This window comes from Lasiodiplodia theobromae (genome assembly GCF_012971845.1).
Source record: "Lasiodiplodia theobromae strain AM2As chromosome Unknown scaffold_33, whole genome shotgun sequence".
NCBI classification, from domain to species: domain Eukaryota; kingdom Fungi; phylum Ascomycota; class Dothideomycetes; order Botryosphaeriales; family Botryosphaeriaceae; genus Lasiodiplodia; species Lasiodiplodia theobromae.
Genome location: NW_023336512.1, coordinates 298,186 through 316,667, shown reverse-complemented (window position 1 = coordinate 316,667; position 18,482 = coordinate 298,186). Strand labels below are relative to the sequence as shown.

At 54.3% G+C, this 18,482-nt stretch overlaps 8 protein-coding genes across 8 annotated transcripts; 4 read left to right on the top strand and 4 right to left on the bottom strand.

Annotated features, from left to right (window-relative positions):
- Window positions 1–1,896: 1,896 nt before the first annotated feature.
- LTHEOB_9749 (uncharacterized protein) lies at window positions 1,897–2,337 on the bottom strand (the record flags this gene model as incomplete). Its single annotated transcript, XM_035519370.1, has 1 exon — window positions 1,897–2,337. One exon carries the CDS (start codon window positions 2,335–2,337, stop codon window positions 1,897–1,899), a length of 441 nt encoding a protein of 146 aa, XP_035368638.1.
- A 2,101-nt stretch (window positions 2,338–4,438) lies between these two features.
- Window positions 4,439–5,789, top strand: LTHEOB_9748 (Aspartic endopeptidase pep1; the record flags this gene model as incomplete). The annotated part of the gene is made up of 4 exons (XM_035519369.1): window positions 4,439–4,857; window positions 4,911–5,188; window positions 5,242–5,666; window positions 5,724–5,789. The coding sequence occupies 4 exons, from the start codon at window positions 4,439–4,441 to the stop codon at window positions 5,787–5,789; spliced, it is 1,188 nt and encodes a 395-aa protein (XP_035368637.1).
- A 441-nt stretch (window positions 5,790–6,230) lies between these two features.
- Window positions 6,231–7,700, bottom strand: LTHEOB_9747 (MFS transporter; the record flags this gene model as incomplete). Its single annotated transcript, XM_035519368.1, has 4 exons — window positions 6,231–6,310; window positions 6,479–6,666; window positions 6,812–6,987; window positions 7,188–7,700. The coding sequence occupies 4 exons, from the start codon at window positions 7,698–7,700 to the stop codon at window positions 6,231–6,233; spliced, it is 957 nt and encodes a 318-aa protein (XP_035368636.1).
- A 1,894-nt stretch (window positions 7,701–9,594) lies between these two features.
- LTHEOB_9746 (Monooxygenase FAD-binding protein) lies at window positions 9,595–11,508 on the bottom strand (the record flags this gene model as incomplete). The annotated part of the gene is made up of 4 exons (XM_035519367.1): window positions 9,595–10,305; window positions 10,398–10,461; window positions 10,609–11,167; window positions 11,355–11,508. The coding sequence occupies 4 exons, from the start codon at window positions 11,506–11,508 to the stop codon at window positions 9,595–9,597; spliced, it is 1,488 nt and encodes a 495-aa protein (XP_035368635.1).
- A 1,477-nt stretch (window positions 11,509–12,985) lies between these two features.
- On the top strand, window positions 12,986–14,838 carry LTHEOB_9745 (Cytochrome p450; the record flags this gene model as incomplete). Its single annotated transcript, XM_035519366.1, has 4 exons — window positions 12,986–13,370; window positions 13,431–14,132; window positions 14,191–14,272; window positions 14,337–14,838. 4 exons carry the CDS (start codon window positions 12,986–12,988, stop codon window positions 14,836–14,838), a joined length of 1,671 nt encoding a protein of 556 aa, XP_035368634.1.
- A 771-nt stretch (window positions 14,839–15,609) lies between these two features.
- Window positions 15,610–16,180, top strand: LTHEOB_9744 (uncharacterized protein; the record flags this gene model as incomplete). The annotated part of the gene is made up of 2 exons (XM_035519365.1): window positions 15,610–15,673; window positions 15,720–16,180. 2 exons carry the CDS (start codon window positions 15,610–15,612, stop codon window positions 16,178–16,180), a joined length of 525 nt encoding a protein of 174 aa, XP_035368633.1.
- Window positions 16,181–16,499: 319 nt separating this feature from the next.
- Window positions 16,500–16,925, bottom strand: LTHEOB_9743 (Cytochrome p450; the record flags this gene model as incomplete). The annotated part of the gene is made up of 1 exon (XM_035519364.1): window positions 16,500–16,925. One exon carries the CDS (start codon window positions 16,923–16,925, stop codon window positions 16,500–16,502), a length of 426 nt encoding a protein of 141 aa, XP_035368632.1.
- Window positions 16,926–17,395: 470 nt separating this feature from the next.
- On the top strand, window positions 17,396–18,334 carry LTHEOB_9742 (uncharacterized protein; the record flags this gene model as incomplete). Its single annotated transcript, XM_035519363.1, has 1 exon — window positions 17,396–18,334. The coding sequence occupies one exon, from the start codon at window positions 17,396–17,398 to the stop codon at window positions 18,332–18,334; it is 939 nt and encodes a 312-aa protein (XP_035368631.1).
- Between the last annotated feature and the right edge of the window lie 148 nt (window positions 18,335–18,482).

The window sequence follows — 18,482 nt, the reverse complement described above, 5'->3', positions numbered from 1 at the left end:
CTTTGCGTCTACCGTATACACGCCACCTTCGCTTTCGCACGTCTTTGAAGTGAGTAAGCTGACATGCCCTAACCAAAAGCCCGCCAGCTGTGGTGCTTCCCGTCGAATATTAGCTCGCCAAGCACCGCTTCCTCTCGGCAGGTGACGATTGTCGAAGACCGCATATACGGTTTGTCCCGATTCGTCCACTCGGCCGTGGCTGCATTTCTGGCGCTGACTTGTAGTTGTATCTTCGCCACTTCGAGCCTGATAGACACTGCTCGCTCCTGATCAAGCTAGGGCAGCAATTCGTACCTGTAAGATGATGAAGAAAATCGCCCTCCGGCCACCTGCATGGCCGCTTGTGCGACCGCCTCGATGCACGTTTCACCGGTCTGGACCCTCCCTCTGACGGTGCGGCTCGTTCAGGTACCTCCGACCGCTGACGCATTCCTTGCGTACCTTCAGCCCTTACATTCCAGCCTCAAAGACGACCATGTCTCTCAACGTTGCGCCGACAATACGGATCGTGGGCTCCTTCGATCAGCTCGCGAGAAACCGAACGCCTGGCTCTTGGCTCCGAGTCTGGGCCAACCTTCCCCATTGCAGCTGCGGCTGTAGGGCTCAGCCACAACAAGCCAAGAACTACCGCTTTTGGGTCCCACCGCTCTCCCCGCCGAAACATTCTGCTGCTGACCAACGGCGCCACACGGGAACTCGAGGATCATCCTCCGCGGCTTGCTTCTTGATGTGGTTGGCGTATAAAAGGATTCTTAGACGTCGCCTGTGTCGTTCCTGTGCGGCTCCCTTTCACCTGCTTTTAAACCATCGCCTATCGAAGCGCCACTTCCCGAACCTAAACCAGAGTTGCTAGACTCAGTTCAAAATAGTACACCAGAACAGATCACGTGCGGCAAGCCTCTGGGGACATACGGTGGGACAGCGGCTTGCTGTTTAGCGGCGACGCACGCTTCGCAGCTGGTTCTAGACGCCTGGACCCTCTCCCCGGATTACGGCGCGGAGCGCCATGACGTATTAGGGGTTGTTTACCAGCTAAGGCAAACAGAAAGGCCAACATCCCTGCCAAGATACCCGAGGCGAGATCAAAAGGCTTGGTAGTCGACAAGTATTTGGCTAAACCCTTCCATCACAGAGTTTTTACCTGCAATACATGCTTAGGCATGCTGCAGCGTCTTTTGCCCCGCACTCTCTGCCTTCGGTAGGTGGCTGATGTAGGATCTGCCATCGAGACATGGGAGATTGCCCAAAACAGCTATGTTTCGTATATTCACTCCCCATTGGCCCTGTATTGAAGTCTCATGCTTTGCGTTAGCCACAGGCATTGAAACGAACGGGCACGTGCAGTTTTACGAAGGCGAAATGGATGTACTTTCTCGAGATTATTACGATCTTCAGTTATGGTGTCCCTTCCGTGAACCAGTCCCAAGTTACCATTCCTTGCGTTGAAACCAGAATAAGGGCCACGCCACTAGCAGAGACCACGTATAATTAGAGGTGGGGCTAAGCCCAGATAGGCGTTCTATTCTGGGTAAATCCTATGTGCGGCTCTTCATACGTCACTACCCTGTGATCATGAACTTGCCACTTTTGGTAAGTAAGCAAACAGTCACCAATGAACATGGTTCACGATATAAATTGAAGGTCTTTGTCGCTCAACGGCTCTATAATGTCTACCATGTGTAGTAAAGAAAATGAGGGTCGTGTTTAAAAGTGTATGTATGTACAATGAAGAAATGTAAAAAAAAAGAGAGTGAAGGTTGTTTCCGAAAGACTATATACAGTGAAGAGAGAAAAGAAAAAGAGGGTCCGTTTTTATATTTTCTTTTTCGGAGCACTGCTCAACAAATCCAGGCCTGCCACACGCAAGTCCATTCAGTCTCAAGATTGAGTAGTCATCTAGGCGGACGCAGTGGCGGCGGCGTCGGCGGCGGCGTTGGTGGTCTTCTTGGCGACCTTAGCAGACTTGGTCTTGATGGTGACCTTGACAGTGCTGGTGGCCTGGGAGCTAGTGGCAGTAGAGCTGGTGGCCTGGGGGTTGGCAGCCTGGGAGCTGGACGGGGACTGGCTGGCCAGCTTGGTGTTGGCAGCTGACACGAGGGTAGTCGGAACGGAGACGATGTTGGAAGCGGCGACAGAGGAGACGACCGAGTTAACGGCGCCGGTGGCGGTGCTGACGGTGGCCTGGGCATCGATGGTAGACGTGATGCTCTTCAGGCCGAGAGGGCCGAGCATAGCCGGGGGAGGGGCAAGGACCTGGGCCTCGCGCTTCTCGACGGGGGCGGCGAAGCTAACGGCACCGAGGGCGATGGCAGCCATGACGATCTTGGAGGCGAACATTTTGATTGATTGGTTGGTGTTGATGAAGAGAGTGGTTGGAATGTCTTCTTGGTATGTTGAGGATGGTAAGACTCGAAAAGAGTGGAGTCTGTTCAAGAGTGTTGTTTGTTTGGTTCCAAAGGAAGGACGACCGAAGTCAAAGGAAGGACGACCGAAGTCTGTAAGGGACTGATGAGCACAATTGCTGAATGAAGGTCAGTTGTGTGATGCTGTTTCAGACGGGCATGATCGTCACCTTATATGCCTTTCTCAGGAACACTGCTTCTTCCCACGAGGCACTTCAACTTCCCGCAAGGCTCCGCCCACCGTCCATCTGGACTTCCGCCTCGTGTCCGAATGACACCGGGAGCCCGGTCTGAGACACGCGGCGGAGCGCTAGCATTCCAAACAACGGCACTGTATTCGGTCGCATTCTTTGGTAAAGATTTGAGTTTCAAGATTGCACTTCCGTTTCCGGAAGAATGGCCTGATTTTCCTTCGCCAAGCTCAGGACTAGTTCGCTGGAGCTCTAGGAGCCGAATTGTCCGCTGCCAATCAGTGGCCACTCTGAATACTCCCAACTGTACTGTTCAATCCTGACTGGCTGATGATGGTGATTAATACGTTGCACCTGCCCATCCATTTCATATGAAAGAAGCCATTGACTCATTTGCACGTGGTGGTTCTTTACATATCTTCAACTCAATGCTTGGTTGGCATTTCGCGAATTGTGTGACCGACACTGTGGGTCATGATGACAGTTTCAAGCTCCCGTGGGAATCATTCTCATCAGTAACTGGGCACATGGCGCAAAAGATTTGTTACTCCCCACATGGCTTAGACGTTGAACTACCTGGATGCCGGAAATGGTTAGTTTGTAGGCTTCTGGACGTTTCAGCAATGGCGTGAACCATCGATGTGATCAAGTAGCAGCATTTGGCCAGGGGCTCGACCAGCCCCCAGGGACAAAAACGTCGATTTCGATCTGCGGGAAGATATCGGTTCTTAGCCACCTCCCCAAGTAACGATGGATCAAGCAGTGTCCGATCTGCGTGGTGTTTATCCTGATAGAGAAATCTCTGTGGAGTTTCTATCCAACTTCTAGCGGCAACCAAACATACCTTAGCGTTCGCAAAATGTACTTCTTTGGAGGGATGGCTGTCTCACGATCGAAGAAGCTGGAATCTACAGAGCCACAGAGGGCTTGCTGTCTTGGTAGAACACCTCCTCTGCCCTCAACTTCACGCGTCCTATAGCACTTAGATAGGAGATGTGTGAAATTGAGCGCTTCAATGGGAAAAGTGGCATTCGTAACTTAAGAGAAAAGCTCAGGAAGGAAGGCGGGTGTAAGCTCCTTAAACGCGCCACATCCGCGGCATAGCTCCATGCTTTGCTTGTGTCGGCATCGCGTGCACTCTCCACACTGATCCCCACATCAGCCCGCCGGAAGGACAGCATCTGGTGAGTGGCCTAAGATTTGACCTATTAGCTTAATACGGTAAAGCAGACGGGCGGGTCGAGCCATTGCCTGATTGTTCTGGCTCACAATAGACCTTTCCTCTACGCTGTAGGACCCTTTGTTAGTTCGCCGTTGTTCCATTGTTGCAACATGCAGAGAATAACCAACCTCGGTCTTGAAAACCAAAGTTATTCAATCCGCAAAAGTCTCCAGAAGAATAATATGGGTCTAGCCCACGTTTTTCGGGAAAGCACGCGATGGAGTGTCATCTTAATCAAGTTTCATGAAGAAAGCCAACACGAAGAAAATCTTGCACTAGCTACTTGGGCGATCTTTGCTAAATAGGCTAGAAAGTGCTGATGTGCAGTCCGTTCTGTGGTGCGGTTTTTCGGTAACAAGGGGTTTCCCAAAAATTCCCCGCGTGGTAGGGTTCCCCTGGCCCAGGCACTTTGGCCGAGCCTGGAGCTTGTGAGGCTCTAAGGCACGCGGTGCATGTTCTACGGCAGAGGCAGTGCTGTACCGGGCCGGCCGTCTGACAATTTGAGAATCAACTTGAATTGTAGTATAAGTTAGCCTAGCAGTCTCTACTCCTTGAGTAAGACCAGAGCTTTTCTGTACGGTGCAGCCCCCTTTTTCTTTCTCAGTCTCGTCACATCTAATACCATGCCGCTCTTCAAGACAGCTGCGGCCTGCGCCACCATTCTTAGCCTCGCTGTGGCTACTCCGATCGACAAGCCTGGCCAGACGTTCACTTGCAAGCAGGTGGAGAAAGGATCCGTGGCTAGGAATGGACCTGCTGAAATGCTCAAGGCATTCAACAAGTTCGGTAAAGATGCTCCGTCCGAGGTCGTGTCTGCGGCCGTCGCTGCCAGAACTGGTTCTGCTGCTGCTGTGCCAGGGGACAAGTATGACACCGAGTACCTGACGCCTGTCACCATCGGCAATACCACGTTGCAGCTTCAGATAGACACTGGATCTTCTGATCTGTGGGTCTATTCCTCTTTCATGCCGGAAAGCATCAAGGCCGATCATTCCGTCTACGACCCGGCTGTCTCCGGTATCAAGATGGACGGTTACAGCTGGTTTGTCATCGCACTCTCACCATCCTGAGGTTCGTGTGCTAATATGGCGCTAGGAACATCACGTATGGTGATGACAGCGCCGCTTCTGGCTCTGTTTACGCCGATAAAGTTGTCGTTGGTGACTTGACGGCTACCTCCCAGGCGGTTGGGGCGGCCACTTCCGTTTCCAACATGTTTGTAGAGGACCCTACTGAGGATGGAATCCTTGGGTTGGGATTCATCGCAAAAAGCAGAGTCCAGCCGAAACCCCAAAAAACATTTTTTGACAACATCGCCGACCACCTGGCCGAGAAACTATTTGCCGTCACCTTGAAACGAGGCGAGGCTGGAAGTATGTCTTCAACCCCGCTTTCCACGAATTCGACTGATGATCAAATCTCAAAGCATTCGACTTCGGCTTTCGAAATAGGAGCAAATACACTGGCCATATCGCGTATGTCGACGTTGACAATTCGGACGGGTGTTGGGAATTCACCTCTACTGGCTATGCCGTTGGCAAGGGCTCTGTCGTCTCCACTGCTATCAACGCCATTGCCGATACCGGCTCTACCCTGCTTAGCCTCCCGGGGGCGGTCGTAAAAGCTTACTACAACGAAGTCAACGGCTCTTTCTACTCTGCTCAAGACGGTGGCTTCGTCTTCCCGTGCAACGCCGACCTGCCCGAATTCACGCTCATCATCGGTGGTCGGCCGCGGACTGTTCCCGGCGAATACATGAACTATTCCCCTGCAAATGAGTCGCATTGCTATGGTGGCCTGCAGAAGAATACGGGATTGCCTTTTTCCATCATTGGAAGTATCTTCCTCAAGGTAAGGAATTTTATGTCACAGGATACATGACACAGCAATGAACTAAATCCCTCTTAGTCCCAGTATGTGGTTTTCGACCAGTGCACCAGGAATCCCCGCCTTGGATTCGCTCAGCAAGCTTGAATCGTTTCTCATGACTCAGAGGAGATGAGAGTGAGTCGGCAAAAAGAAATCCATGAAGAATGGCTTACTTACTTAATGTGTATAATGTAAAGAAAGCACCGTATATATGTGTAGCTACTTTGATTGAAATCAGAGATTAGTACTTTGAGCAGCTCACCTAGTGAGGTTCATACCCCTTTCCGTACACTCAAGATGTATACCGGTATATGCATAAAATTGCTCGCTACAAGTACGTTGAACGACTCTTGCGTGACTAGAATTGCGTTCCAGCAACAATATGGATACTTTTTGAAAATACTCCCCACCATTGCTTCCAACGTTGGTACTGAAGTCGTAACTAAGGAATATAATTCCGGAATGTTGCGCGGTATTTCTGTGCGCTAGTTGTTTGATTTCGCCAGTGCACAGTACGGGTGAAATGTGAGAGAATAGCGAGCATTCTTAAATGCTGTTGTCCTGTTTCACGATTTCTCCGATGTACTCTTTCACTAGGCTTGCCACGGTCTCACTGTCTTTTTGAGCTGCGAAGCATTAGTCTTCACTGAATTGACGGTAATCGTGTAAAGAAGGAATACAGCGGGGTAAGATTAGGAAAAAAAAATAGTGAATGGAGGTTTGAGGGTCCCGATGGTAATATTGATAGGTGGAAAGCTCTATGGCTGAGTGTCTAATTAGAGGGGATAACTTACTCGTGAAGAAGTGGTTAGGTAGCTGAGATTTGTTGATTCCGGCAACCGGGTCCAGCCTTCCATGACCTCGGCCTACTTCGGGCTCGCCCTCGTTCTGACCGAACAGCATGTACGTAGGCGAAGTCGGAGCAGAGTTGGAGCTGTAGATGGCGTCGTCCCAGCGGCCACTCTTTTGGTCTTCCATCTGACTTCGCCATAGCGTGCTTAAAAAATGAGTCAGTTAATAACTTTGTAGCATGTGTTGCTAGGTATTAGAGTGGTAGTGAAGAGACTCATGGTAGGGAGATTTTCCGCTGTAGAAAGCGGGCGGGAAAAGGTGAAATGGATGCATACAGTGCTTGATAGATGCCCCACTGGCTCCCCATCATCTCTTTAGTCACCTTGGCAGCATTGCCAGATAGACCAGTGGTGCTGCGCAGCAATGTGTCGATGACAGCGGACGGAACGAGAAATAGGAGGAGCTTGACCGAATGATGGACAAATAGTGCTGAGTTCGACAGCAAGGTAAGCTGTTTCACTGTGCATCAGTGACGGAGTTTGAGGAGATAGAGGCTTTTGAGGTGCAATGAAGTACGACAGGCCTAAGAGCCTCCTACTAGACTGAAATAAAATACTTTGGAGAGGTAAAGCGCGTAGCTAGTTGAGAGGATGTTGTCATAGGACCAGAAAAAAAAAAGAGGAAGAGGAAAAGATGGCATGGAAGACTCACCACTGTCTGAGACACAGCTCCACCAACCGTCTTCATCGCCACCGACGGGAATAGACACACCGTCCCAGCAACTGTGAAACCATATCCTTTCTCGTGCGATGCATCCTGCTGCCATCGCTTGAGCAGCTCCAGCACAACATACGCGCCAGCACAGTGACCGACCATGATGACCTTGACCGGCGTGTTGCCTTCTCGACCTGATGCCAGTGTAGACACCCGATCAAGCAACACAGCTTCCATGTGTTCGACTCCACTGGTCATTGAGGAAACGGAGGGCAACTCGTCCGCAGCGGCTCCTGGCCCTGAGAGACTTTCGGCCAGGATCTCGAAGGTAGCGCGCTTCGTGGTCGAGCCGTCGTGAAGGGATGCGTGAAGGCTAGAGAGGAATGATCGATAGTACGCAGCCGGTCCGGGACTCCCTGGAACGAAGAAGATGAGGTACTGCTGCGTGCTGGAGCTTCCTTCTGAGGGGGGAGCAGGTAGACTGATGATCTGCTGCAGCGAAGACGACATGGTGAATCGAATAAGAGTGGTACGGTGATGAGAGTGAAGTAGAGATGATGTGAATGGCACTGCTGTCAATTCAGAGGCCCGCTCCCTTGCTTATAAGGTTCTTCCAGTAGTGCATGGGCTCTCTCTCCTCCGGACATTCGCCGCCTCATCATGAGACACGTACCCTCTCCTCTCTCTCTCGTTTCGAATGCTGCATGCAAGTCAGATTGGAAAGAAACCGACGTGCAGAGGCACGGCTTGGAGGATGAAAGGATAAATGTAACACATTAGGAGATCAAATGCAATGGCCATGCTATCAATTGGAACCTCTTTTCTGGGCTGCTGCTTGTTGGCCATTCATGTCTGTTCATTCTTTCGTGCGTAAGCACGTGGCCTCTTTGGAGCAAAGAGACTGCACGGGGTGCTCCATGTGAGATGCAGCACGGGAACTATATGTGCGATCGACGCGGGTTCGGCGGCGCCATTGAGGTGGGGCGTTGGGGAGGGAGGCTTGTCAGATGGATGGTCCGGTGTTCTCGAGTGGCTCCACGAGACGGAGATCCTGGCTGGATGTTGTGCGGGATTGGAATGGCGAGAGCATGGCAATACTAAGATGGTGAGTTCCGGGAGTAGCGTAGTCTGATCGGAGATCTGACGGAGGCACAGCAGCGTGTACGAGTTAAACGCCAACGATGTCGATTGGAGGAGATAAGCGGTAGAAGAGAAAAAAGAGAAGGGTGAGTGGAGGACTTGTAAAGGCATAAGTGACAGAACGGACCAATGTCCGTCTTCATGGCTTGGCAGTTCTCGCCAGTGGCTTTTCCGAGCGCTCCCCGCGCGTTTGCGTTCCTGCTAGGCGGCTAACTGCATGGTATGAAAGATGTAATTGGCCTGGCCTGCTTGTGCGGTCCCGCAAAAAAACCACAGCCCCATGTGTGCGCAGCTCTTTTGAGCCCTGCTGATCCGCCGGTATACGAACTAACGCCTACGGAACGAGGTCCGGCGATTCGTTGAGGAGTGCCATCACTTGCATCAACAAAACCCCATTCCATGGGTTTGCAGGCAGTCGGCCGACCAAAGCGAGTACCACCTTCTTGGGCAGTTCTAGCGGGTGGCTTGATGTAGGCGAGCGGATGGGTTATCGGAATGTGTCCCGGGGTCATGGAAAATGTTTGCACGGAGAAAATCGTGGCACATATCAGCCAGTCTATCAGGATGGGGAAATTAGCGGCGAATGCGGCGAAGCAAACGCCGTGATTGAAATCTTAAGACTGATTACCTGAATATTATAAACTAGAAGCCGGGGTGCTGCATTTGCCACCAGATTGAGCGATTGGCTGCAGCACGCGGTCGTGTGTGTCGGCCAGGTTGTCAGAGATCGGCGGAGCGTCCAAATGTCGAGGCGGGCAGGAACCGCAGCCCTGGCAGGAGCACCCACGCGAGAGAGATCAACGTGTTCTCGCCACCTCATCGGCTCCACAGTCGACTCTGCAGAAAAAGGAAGGAGCATAACTGGCTGCAAAATGATTCCCGTTCGAGCTTGAAAAATCCGGTTGAGACGCCGGAAATAAAGCTCAAGCGCGGCATCCATTCCCATCTTCTTGACTATGCGAAAGCATTCCACTTTCCAACCAGAGGAAATGCCTGACTCGAACAACCGAACGGCCATTGGACCCATTGCTCGTTTGACTAAGAGAAAGGAATTGAGAATGTAACGAATTCATTGGAATGGAATTGAATATTCAAAGATTCTACTCGAAGACGCATTCCGACCATCGCTTCAAAGGAATCCTCTTTACACCCCCCTGGGGCTGACAATCTGAAGTCAAAAAGGAAAAGACAAGGAAGTCCAGAAACAAAAAGAGTCGCGGCCGTCCTGCTCCATTTCAAAACCGAGCTTCCCCGAGCCAATTCCTCAATCCCAGTCCCCAGCGCCCAAGTCCACTGGCCGGCCGACCCGCATGTCCTCCATAATGTCTTCGATGTTCCACGGCTCGTAGTGGTAGCCCGGCGGATAGTTCGGCGGCACGCCGTCGATGTACTCGCTCAGGGGCACGCCCTGCCTGACGGCCTCGACGACCTTGTCGAAGTGGCTGTGCGCGTACAGCTCCGGATCGTGGCTCCAGACCCAGCGGGGAAGCTTAGGCGCTGCACGGCGCGGATCCAGCTTGACCTTGGACCAGTCCGTGTCCTGCAGCAGCTCGGCGTTGCTGAAGCCCAGCTTCTGCGCGCAGGCGTTGCGCACGAAGCGCATGCGCACATGCGCGCGCACTGCATCGGGCACGCCCTCATGCTGCTTGCTGCCTGCGGCGTCGACACCCAGCCGCAGGCACGACGCCAGCGAGACGGCGTCCTCGATGGCCTGAGTCGCGCCATTGCCTGAGGCCGGCAGGAAGCTGTGCGCCGCGTCGCCGATCTGCACGACGCGCGCCAGCGGAGACAGCCACGACGGCTGCGGGTTGCGCCAGAGCAGCTCGAAGTTGATGATGGTCTTGGGCGGCGTGAGCGCCACCAGCTCGCGGAAGATGGGCGCCCACTTGGTCGCCCCTGGCACCTTGTCCATGCCCTCTAGAACCTCGTCGGGCTCAACCGTGTTGCTCCAAGACTCGGATTCGCTGCCGGTAACCTGTAGATAAATGTTCGCATTAGTAATTGCTTGCTATTTCGTTCCCGTTTCTTTTGCCGAGCTGCGGGAAGGGTATGCAAGTGTAGACGCACGTCATGGTTCATGATCCAGATGATGGTGTCCGGGCGCGTCAGGGTAAGGGCGTATGTTCCAGGCCTGCGGGTCGCACCATCAGTCAGCATGCATGTCTCAAGGGAGTGTGCCCAAGCTACCGGACCGTCGCCACACCACATCTACGGAGACCGCTCCGCAGCAGGGACGACAGCAGCACGTGAAAAGCAACGGGATCTTAGTGTAACTCACCCCAACCACGTCCTCACAATAGGCTCCTTGCCCGTCTCCCCATCGATCATTTTGAAGAAGTCCTTGACCTCTTTGTTCTTCTCCAGACGCTCGATCGGAAACGCGGCACGCCACATGGCGCGACCAGATGAGATGGCCTTGACCTGGCCGCCCACAATCTTCTGGCTCTTGCTGCCCACGCCGTCCGCTGCAACTACCACGTGCGCCTCGAATCGCTCACCCTGGTCCGTCACCACGCCGGCCCGGCCCGTTGCCTCGTCTTCCCAGTAGTCGACGACGCGCTTGCCGAACTGGACCTTCACGCCGAGCTTCTCGACCTGGTGCACAAACATCTTGTACACTAGCGGCCGCATCTGGAACGTGCCTGGTGGAGTCTTCGGGTCGAGCCCCTGCGCTTTGAGCCGCTCGGCTACTTTGAGCGGCGCGATCATCTGCTCGCCTGAGTGCTTGAACGTCTCGATCCATGCGTCGTGCAGAGAGATAGCGTCGAACTCGGCCGCCAGCTCCGGCCAGTGCTTGAAGAATTTGGTGGCCGACAGACCCATGAAGTACATGTCACCTACAACCAACTGTCAGCACTGCTTTACAGAGCCTGAGCAAGTAAACGTGATAGTGAATGGGGGAGAGACGTGAGTGACGCGGAAACACGTGATCGAACCTAATGTGATGTGATGGTTTGCGACGAGTCATGTGCTGATGTGAGAGCTTGATTTAGGCTATCAGGGTATAGTTCTGTTTCTGCTTACCAGCCGTGTTGATGGAAGCGTTGCGCTCCAGCACCTGCACATTGTGGCCTTTCCGGATCAGCTCGATCGAGGCAGCCAGGCCGGCAAGACCGGTGCCCACGACGAGCACGTCGAGCCCAGATGGCGGGTAGGACCCCACAGGTTTGGACTCCATGTTCTTGTTGAACAAGAAGCGTCTGAGGTCACGGAGGATTTATGAAGCGGAGAAGAGCTTGGCGCCTAGACTCGGTAAGTACCCCACTATGTTCCTTTTGACTTTGCTGACAGTTGGCGGTTTGGGGGCCTGCCGTTGGCTTCCGAATAGGAATCAAACCGCGAGACACGATTTCTCTGCGTTGTTGCTGTTGCTAAAGGAGAAGGGGACAAGTGAAGAAGTGCTGTGAGTTTCGAGGAAGTGAACAAGTGAAGCTTTCATCCTTTACGGCCCGTATAAAGGATGGTCGCGGAAGCTCGGGCGAGACCATGAAGGGTCGGCCGGAGCATGAAACCTCCTGGCATCGGAGATGTCCTAGCCAGAACGACGATTTGGCATAGCGCCGTTCGCATCTGCCTTTTGCCCAGGGTGATGTCCAGCCGGCTCTCCACCCCAACTTCCCATCTGCCGGTAGTGGAAAGCTTGTTGGGTTTGCCCAGAGGTTGTATGTGGGGAGGTCCAAACTGGTGCTGGGTAGCCATGGCGCTGCCTCTATGACGATACGAACCAGGGTCCTGAAAATGGTCCAGGATGCACGCTAGGGATCCAATCTGCTTGGCGGGCCAACACACGGGAGCCAAGCCCGTTCGGGAAAAAGCCTGGGCACTGTGTTTCGATGGAACAGTAAAGTGCACGGCTGGCTTGCGACTAAAACGGTAAACCAGCTTCTGCCATGGGCCTATCATGGAGTTGAATCTCAACCCCAAACTTCGCGCTTGCATTTTGCAGAAGTTGTGCAACGATTTTTCCATGTGTATGCACTCACTCTGTGGAACCCCATGCGAAGCCTGATTGATATGACAGTTACCTGTCACAATGTACCCTGAGATGAGCCGCCGATATGCGCCTTCGTGACGTGTTATACCACCCGTAGGCTCATACGCGGCATCTGCGTCCCGCCTGAAAGGCGGCAGTGCAGGTTAAGGCTTCCATTGTGACATGCATATGTTGCATTCTCCGACGCCTGAGAAACACTCCCGTAGCCCCCGTGCGGAGAGTCCGGCGTTCCTCCTGCTGTAATGACGGAGCAAATATGGCTTCACCTGAGACAAACTTGGATGCTTTCCGACGATCATCGTGCTAGTCCCACTGGCGGACGGCATTGAAGGTTTGGGACGTCAGGGAGACCCACTGGAGATCGCCGACATCTTGCATGAGGTCGCTCCCATCAGATGAGCGGGCCGTTGGCAATAGCGATCTGACGAGATACAGGGCGTTCTTCCTCTCGGAGGTGGAGAACGGCTCGTGCGAAGTCCGCCTGGGCGAGACGTTTGCGGGAAGTGGTGATCAGTTTCGCTGTCGGTGGATGCATTGGCGTGATTCCTGGCGGCACGGTAGTTAATGAAGACATCCTCTCCCCGCATCAAACTTTTCCTTCTAACGTTCCGCTTCACCCTGCGTGAGAAGTTGTCAGCTCTATTTTCCCGTCCGCGAAATCATGCAGCTCTTTACATACGTTGTGCTCGCTGTTGCCTTAGCAGGCTTCACGATACTCAAGTTCATCCAATCGTTCAGAGAGAAGAACGACCCATCAGGGCCCCCTGGTCCAACCCTTCTCCCCTATATCGGCCGCATTCATGACCTACCCATCCAATATATGTGGCTTAAGTTCAAAGAATGGGCAGACAAGCACGGCAAGGGCGGCCTGTACAGAACGGAGATGCTTGGAGCCAGGTTCATCGTCGTGTCGGACGAGAAGATCGCCGAAGATCTTCTGGTCAAGCGGGCCAAGCACAACTCGGACCGGCCCATGATCCGCTCCCTCTTTGACTCCAAGAGCACACACGGGTCCATGGAGTATCTCCCTCTAATGGGCAAGAACCGTGAGTGAACTGATAAAGGTCGATGCTGGTCCTTTGATGGGAGCTGATCGTTGGCCACAGAGTACTGGGCTCGCCAGCGCCGCTTTACGCATGCCTACCTCACCGAGGCGACCAATGCCCAATACTACGGAATCATGAATTTCGAGGCCAAGCGATGGCTCTACCGCCTCATCAAAGACCAGGATGACTTCGCCTTCTCGCTCGAGGACATGGCATCTAAGGTCATGTGCCAGCTGACCTGGGACGACACTTCCGATAGTGCAGCTTTGACCAAGAGCGCGTGGGGGCTTCTCACACAGATGTCGCCGGCCGGCCCCATAACCAATCTCCTCACCCCCTTGTGGCACCTGCCATGGATCCTCAACCCATGGAAGAGGGCAGAGCGCAAACGCCACGACGAGCAACAAGCCTGGTGGATGCAGAAGCTGTTGACGGTACGCGAGAAGATGGCTAGGGGCCAGATGCGCCCTTGCTGGACTAGGTCGTACCTCGAAAGCGAGAAGAAGTCCAACCTGTCCGGCGATTACGAGGCGTCGTCCGTCATTGGTATGATGGCGCTAGTTGGCATCTTCACCGTCGCCGGTCCCTTATACTATTTCCTCGTATCCATGGTCTACCACCCAGAGTGGCAGGCTGAGGTGCAGAAGGAAGTCGACGAAGTATGCGAAGGCCGCCTGCCCACACTCAACGACATGCCCCGACTACCCATTCTTCGCGCTTGTATTAAGGAGACCATGAGGTGGAAGCCCAACGTTCCCACTGGTAAGTAGTTTAGTGTTGAGCTTGTTCTGATGAGAGGCTGACGACGAGTTATTGACAGGCGTGGCACACGAGACTGAGCAAGATGATGAGTACAATGGCTTTTTCATTCCCAAGGGAACTCGCATCCTTCCATTGGACTGGTGAGTTGTTGTCACCCCAAACACGCCATGGCGCCGCAGAACATGATACTGACAAGATGGACAGGGCCTTCTTGCGCAACCCGATCAAATACCCTGACCCGGAGAACTTCAGGCCAGAACGCTGGTTGCAGCCAGGGTGGCCGACGTTCCAGGAGCCATTGACACAGTTCCCCACACTCAAGGGCATGACGTCCTTTGGCTGGGGCCAGCGCCAGTGTCTGGGCCAATCGGTAACGCAGGACGAGCTCGTGGTTGCGTGCGGCGCTCTCGCTTGGTGTTTCAATCTCAAGCACAAGGTCGACCCCAGGACAGGCCAGAAGATCCACATTCCGCTCGACAAGTCCAACTCACTGCTCATAGTCAAACCCGACCCCTTCCAGATGGCATTCGAACCTCGCAGCGAAGAACGCAAGCAGCAGGCCATTCGACTATGGCGTGAAGCTGAGGCCAAAGATCAGCAGCAGCGTGCTGACTTCCTCAAGGTAGCCGAGATGCGTACGGCTGCAGAGGCGCAGCTGAACGAGAAGCTGGAGAAACAGCCACTCGTGCAGGTGTTAGAGGTCTAGAACGTTTCTTGCAGTCGGTAGCAGCAGAATGCTTTGTTTCCACTTCGATTCGCTGACAACCCCGTTTTACTGTTCCCACTGAGAGATTGTTCCGTTTAGCGAGTCCGACCTTTGGGCCCAATGTACATGCTGCGTAGATAGTTTGAAGACCATAATGCTTGTACAAGATGAAATAGATGAGTCAGTGGTTGAGATCCAGATATCTAAGCATGATCTTGGAAAATGATGCTTATTCGCATACTAGTCAACCACGGCTGCACAACACGCCAACGTTGCAGGAGGCTGGACGTTAGTGGTACATGCTTACAGGGGGGCGGTCCGGCTCGGCGGCGTGAGATGGCTGTGCCTGCATATCAGGGCGGGCCGCCCAAGATTCTAGGCGTCAGCGAAAGAAGACACGAGGGTGGTGCAGGTCTCGTATAGCGTTATCGCCAAGTTTGGCTAGCGGATAGCGGATGGGCCGGAGGTTGTTTTGAATAGTGGTTGACGACACGACTTGGCTTTGTCTTAAACCATTCGGCTCCCCAGGTCTCGTCCGGGTCGTGGGCCGAGTGCTGACTTGTCCGTTGCGGCGCTGACGGGTCCGGGACGGGCGCGAGGTGTAGGATTCGTCGGGAGCGCGGGGCGTTGGAGGGTGACAGGGGATATTTTCCGGACCGCGCTCATATACAAGGAGCGCAAGAGCGTCAGAGAACGGCTGTTGCGCTGTTGCCAGTTGAACTGTTTGGTGTGAAAGCAAACGATCGTCATCGATTCAGTCCATCCTGCACCATGTCTCCCACCATCCCTCAGGCCGTCGTCGGTACCACCATCAGCTTCTCCTACATTCTCCTGGGTAAATTACTCTTTACGCACTGCAGGGGCTTGGTTGACATGAACAGGGAATGCCATTACGCAGTCCTGGATGGGCGTGCCGGCACTGTTAGTTGACTTCCCGCACCCTTCGTCGCCAGAACATGCGGCGAGGGCTCAGCATCTAGGACGGCAGTGGCCAACGTTCTGGGCCGTGGGCAACAAGTTCTTCCGGCCCATCAGCACGCTGGGGATCTTTGGGTACGCGTACACAGCGTGGGCAGCGTCGCAGGGCAGTGGCGGGCTGCGCGGAGACTGGAGGCTGTTCGCCGTAAGCGCTGTGTGCCACCTGGTGACGGTGGTCCACTCGGCAATCAACATGCAGCCCATCAATGAGAAGTTGGACGGGCTGGGCGACCCAAAGAGCGGGCGGTCGGACGCGTCGCAGGCCGAAGCATATGCGCGCACGTGGATCCGGCGGAACTCGGTGCGGATTGCGATGCCGCTGGTGGCGGGCACGGTTGCATTGTTCCAGGCGCTGAGCGGGTGAAAGATTTGGAGGTGTTTGGGTGCTGACGGGCGCTGTTGCGGCAGGCGCGTAATCCTGGGCGCGCCTCCCCTCACTGGCATGTGGGGCTGCTGTTGACGCGATCTCGTCCACCAGTTTGTCGACATCGCAATCGCTTTCTTGATACTTTCTTTGTCCCATTCCGTCCCTGCTCGAGACTAGTCATGTATCTACCAGGCCCGTCTCGGCCTCAATTGCACCACGTTGCTTCTGATGAACCAGCCAACCCGCTGCACGCGTTGTGTCGCACCGCGATATCCATTGCAAGTCTCGGGTTTCAATGACATCAACATTGATCCCGTCAGTCGTCGAAGCCCTTGGGCGCCATCTTGGCCCGCATCTCCAACGCCTTCGCGCTGTCAACAAACTCCTCCACAGCAACCACCCTAGTGCCGTCTTCGGAAAGCGCAATGAGCATGACGCATTCATTCCTCCACTCGCCCTTGCCACCCTTGAGAGTGCCTTGCATTCGCGCCGACACCACCACCGTGTTGCGTTCGCTATCCTCGAACACGGCCTTGGGAACCATGGCGAAACTCTCGAAGACGGAGAAAATGCCCGCGGCGTGCTGCTCGAATGCCGCCTTGTCGCGTGTCGGCATACCCAGCGACTCAGGCAGCACCTGATGTTTGAAATCATCCGCCAGGGGTGCCGTGAGTGTTGGAACCGAGAGGCTACCGTAGCCGTCAAGGAGGGCGTGGGCAGTCTGGAGCCGCTGTGATTGCATGGCGAATGAAAATATAGTAGGTAGTTTTGTTGAGGAGGATTTTAGTTTCCCAAAGGGTAAGTAAACTCAAGATACCGTCCCGTCATGACTGCAGCTTTTCTATCCCTCTATTTACATCACGCTGGAACTTAACATCGGACTTTCGGAAAGCCATGGTGGCTCCGCTCCAGATGGTGGCCCTGCATGCATTGACGGATAGATGACGGAAGTCTTACGGAGACCCGACGCTTGACCGGCAAGCTGTCAGTCCGCGTTTTCCACCCTCCGGCCAGCTATTTTGAGCTCCGCCGTTTCCCCCGCCCCCCAACGTTCCCTCCTTCGGCAGTCCGCAGCCTTGGGCCAAGTCTCTTCTGACACGAGGTCAAATAGAATATCCCTCCCGAGTCCTTAATGCAAACCTTCCTGACCCCCGCAACATAATACAACCACTATACACACTCCCAACAGCACCCACCACCCGCCATCCCACCATGTCGAAAGTGCTTCTCATCACCGGCGCCACGGGCAAGCAAGGCGGTGCCGTTATCGACGCTCTTATTGACCAAAAAGTCGACTGTACCATCCTTGCCGTGACGCGCGATGCCTCGTCTGCCGGAGCCAAGAAACTTGCCAGTAAAGCCACCAACATCAAACTAGTCCAAGGTAATCTGGACGACTCGCCGGCCCTCTTCGCCGCCGCCACTGAAGCCGCCGCGCCGTCGCCCATATGGGGCGTGTACAGCGTGCAGATCTCCCTAGGGAAGGGCGTGACCAAGGACAGCGAGATTGCGCAGGGCACAGCGCTGATCGATGAGGCCATCAAGCACAAGGTCGGGCACTTCGTCTACTCCAGTGTCGAGCGCGGCGGGGACGAAGCCTCGTGGGACGCGCCGACGCCTGTGCCGCACTTCCAGAGCAAGCAGCGCATCGAGCAGCACCTGCGCGATGCCACGGCGCTGGGCACGCCCGGGGACAGCATGGCGTGGACGGTGCTGCGCCTCGTCGCCTTCATGGACAATCTTGCGCCGGGGATGCCGACGAAGGTTTTCCTCACGGCGCTACGCGACGCGCTGCAGGGAAAGTCCACCCAGTGGGTCGCCGTCCACGACATCGGTGTCTTTGCTGCACTGGCCTTCGCCAATCCGGACGAGTGGAGGAATGTCGCTATGGGCCTCGCCGGCGATGAACTGTCCTTTGGCGAAATGAGCGAGCGCTTCCAGCGCACCACAGGCTACCCCGTGCCCTCTACGTACTGGTTCTTCGGCAGCGCCCTAATGTACATGCTTGGCGAGTTGAACACCATGATTACGTGGTTCGCGACAGATGGATATAAGGCGGATGTCGCCAAGTGCAGGCAGAAGAACCCGAAGATGATGGATTTGGAGACTTGGTTGCGGAAGAAGAGCGAGTTCCAGACGAAGGATGAGTAGTAGATGGAAGCTTTGTTCGGCTTTGGCGTTAATAGCCGTTTAGCCGGAACGCGTCAGCAGCAGATCACTCACCTCTCAATTATCCATGGACTCGAGACGTTGTTGGGGCTTTCTACAAATAGTATACTTTACTCTCCGAGTAGCAGTC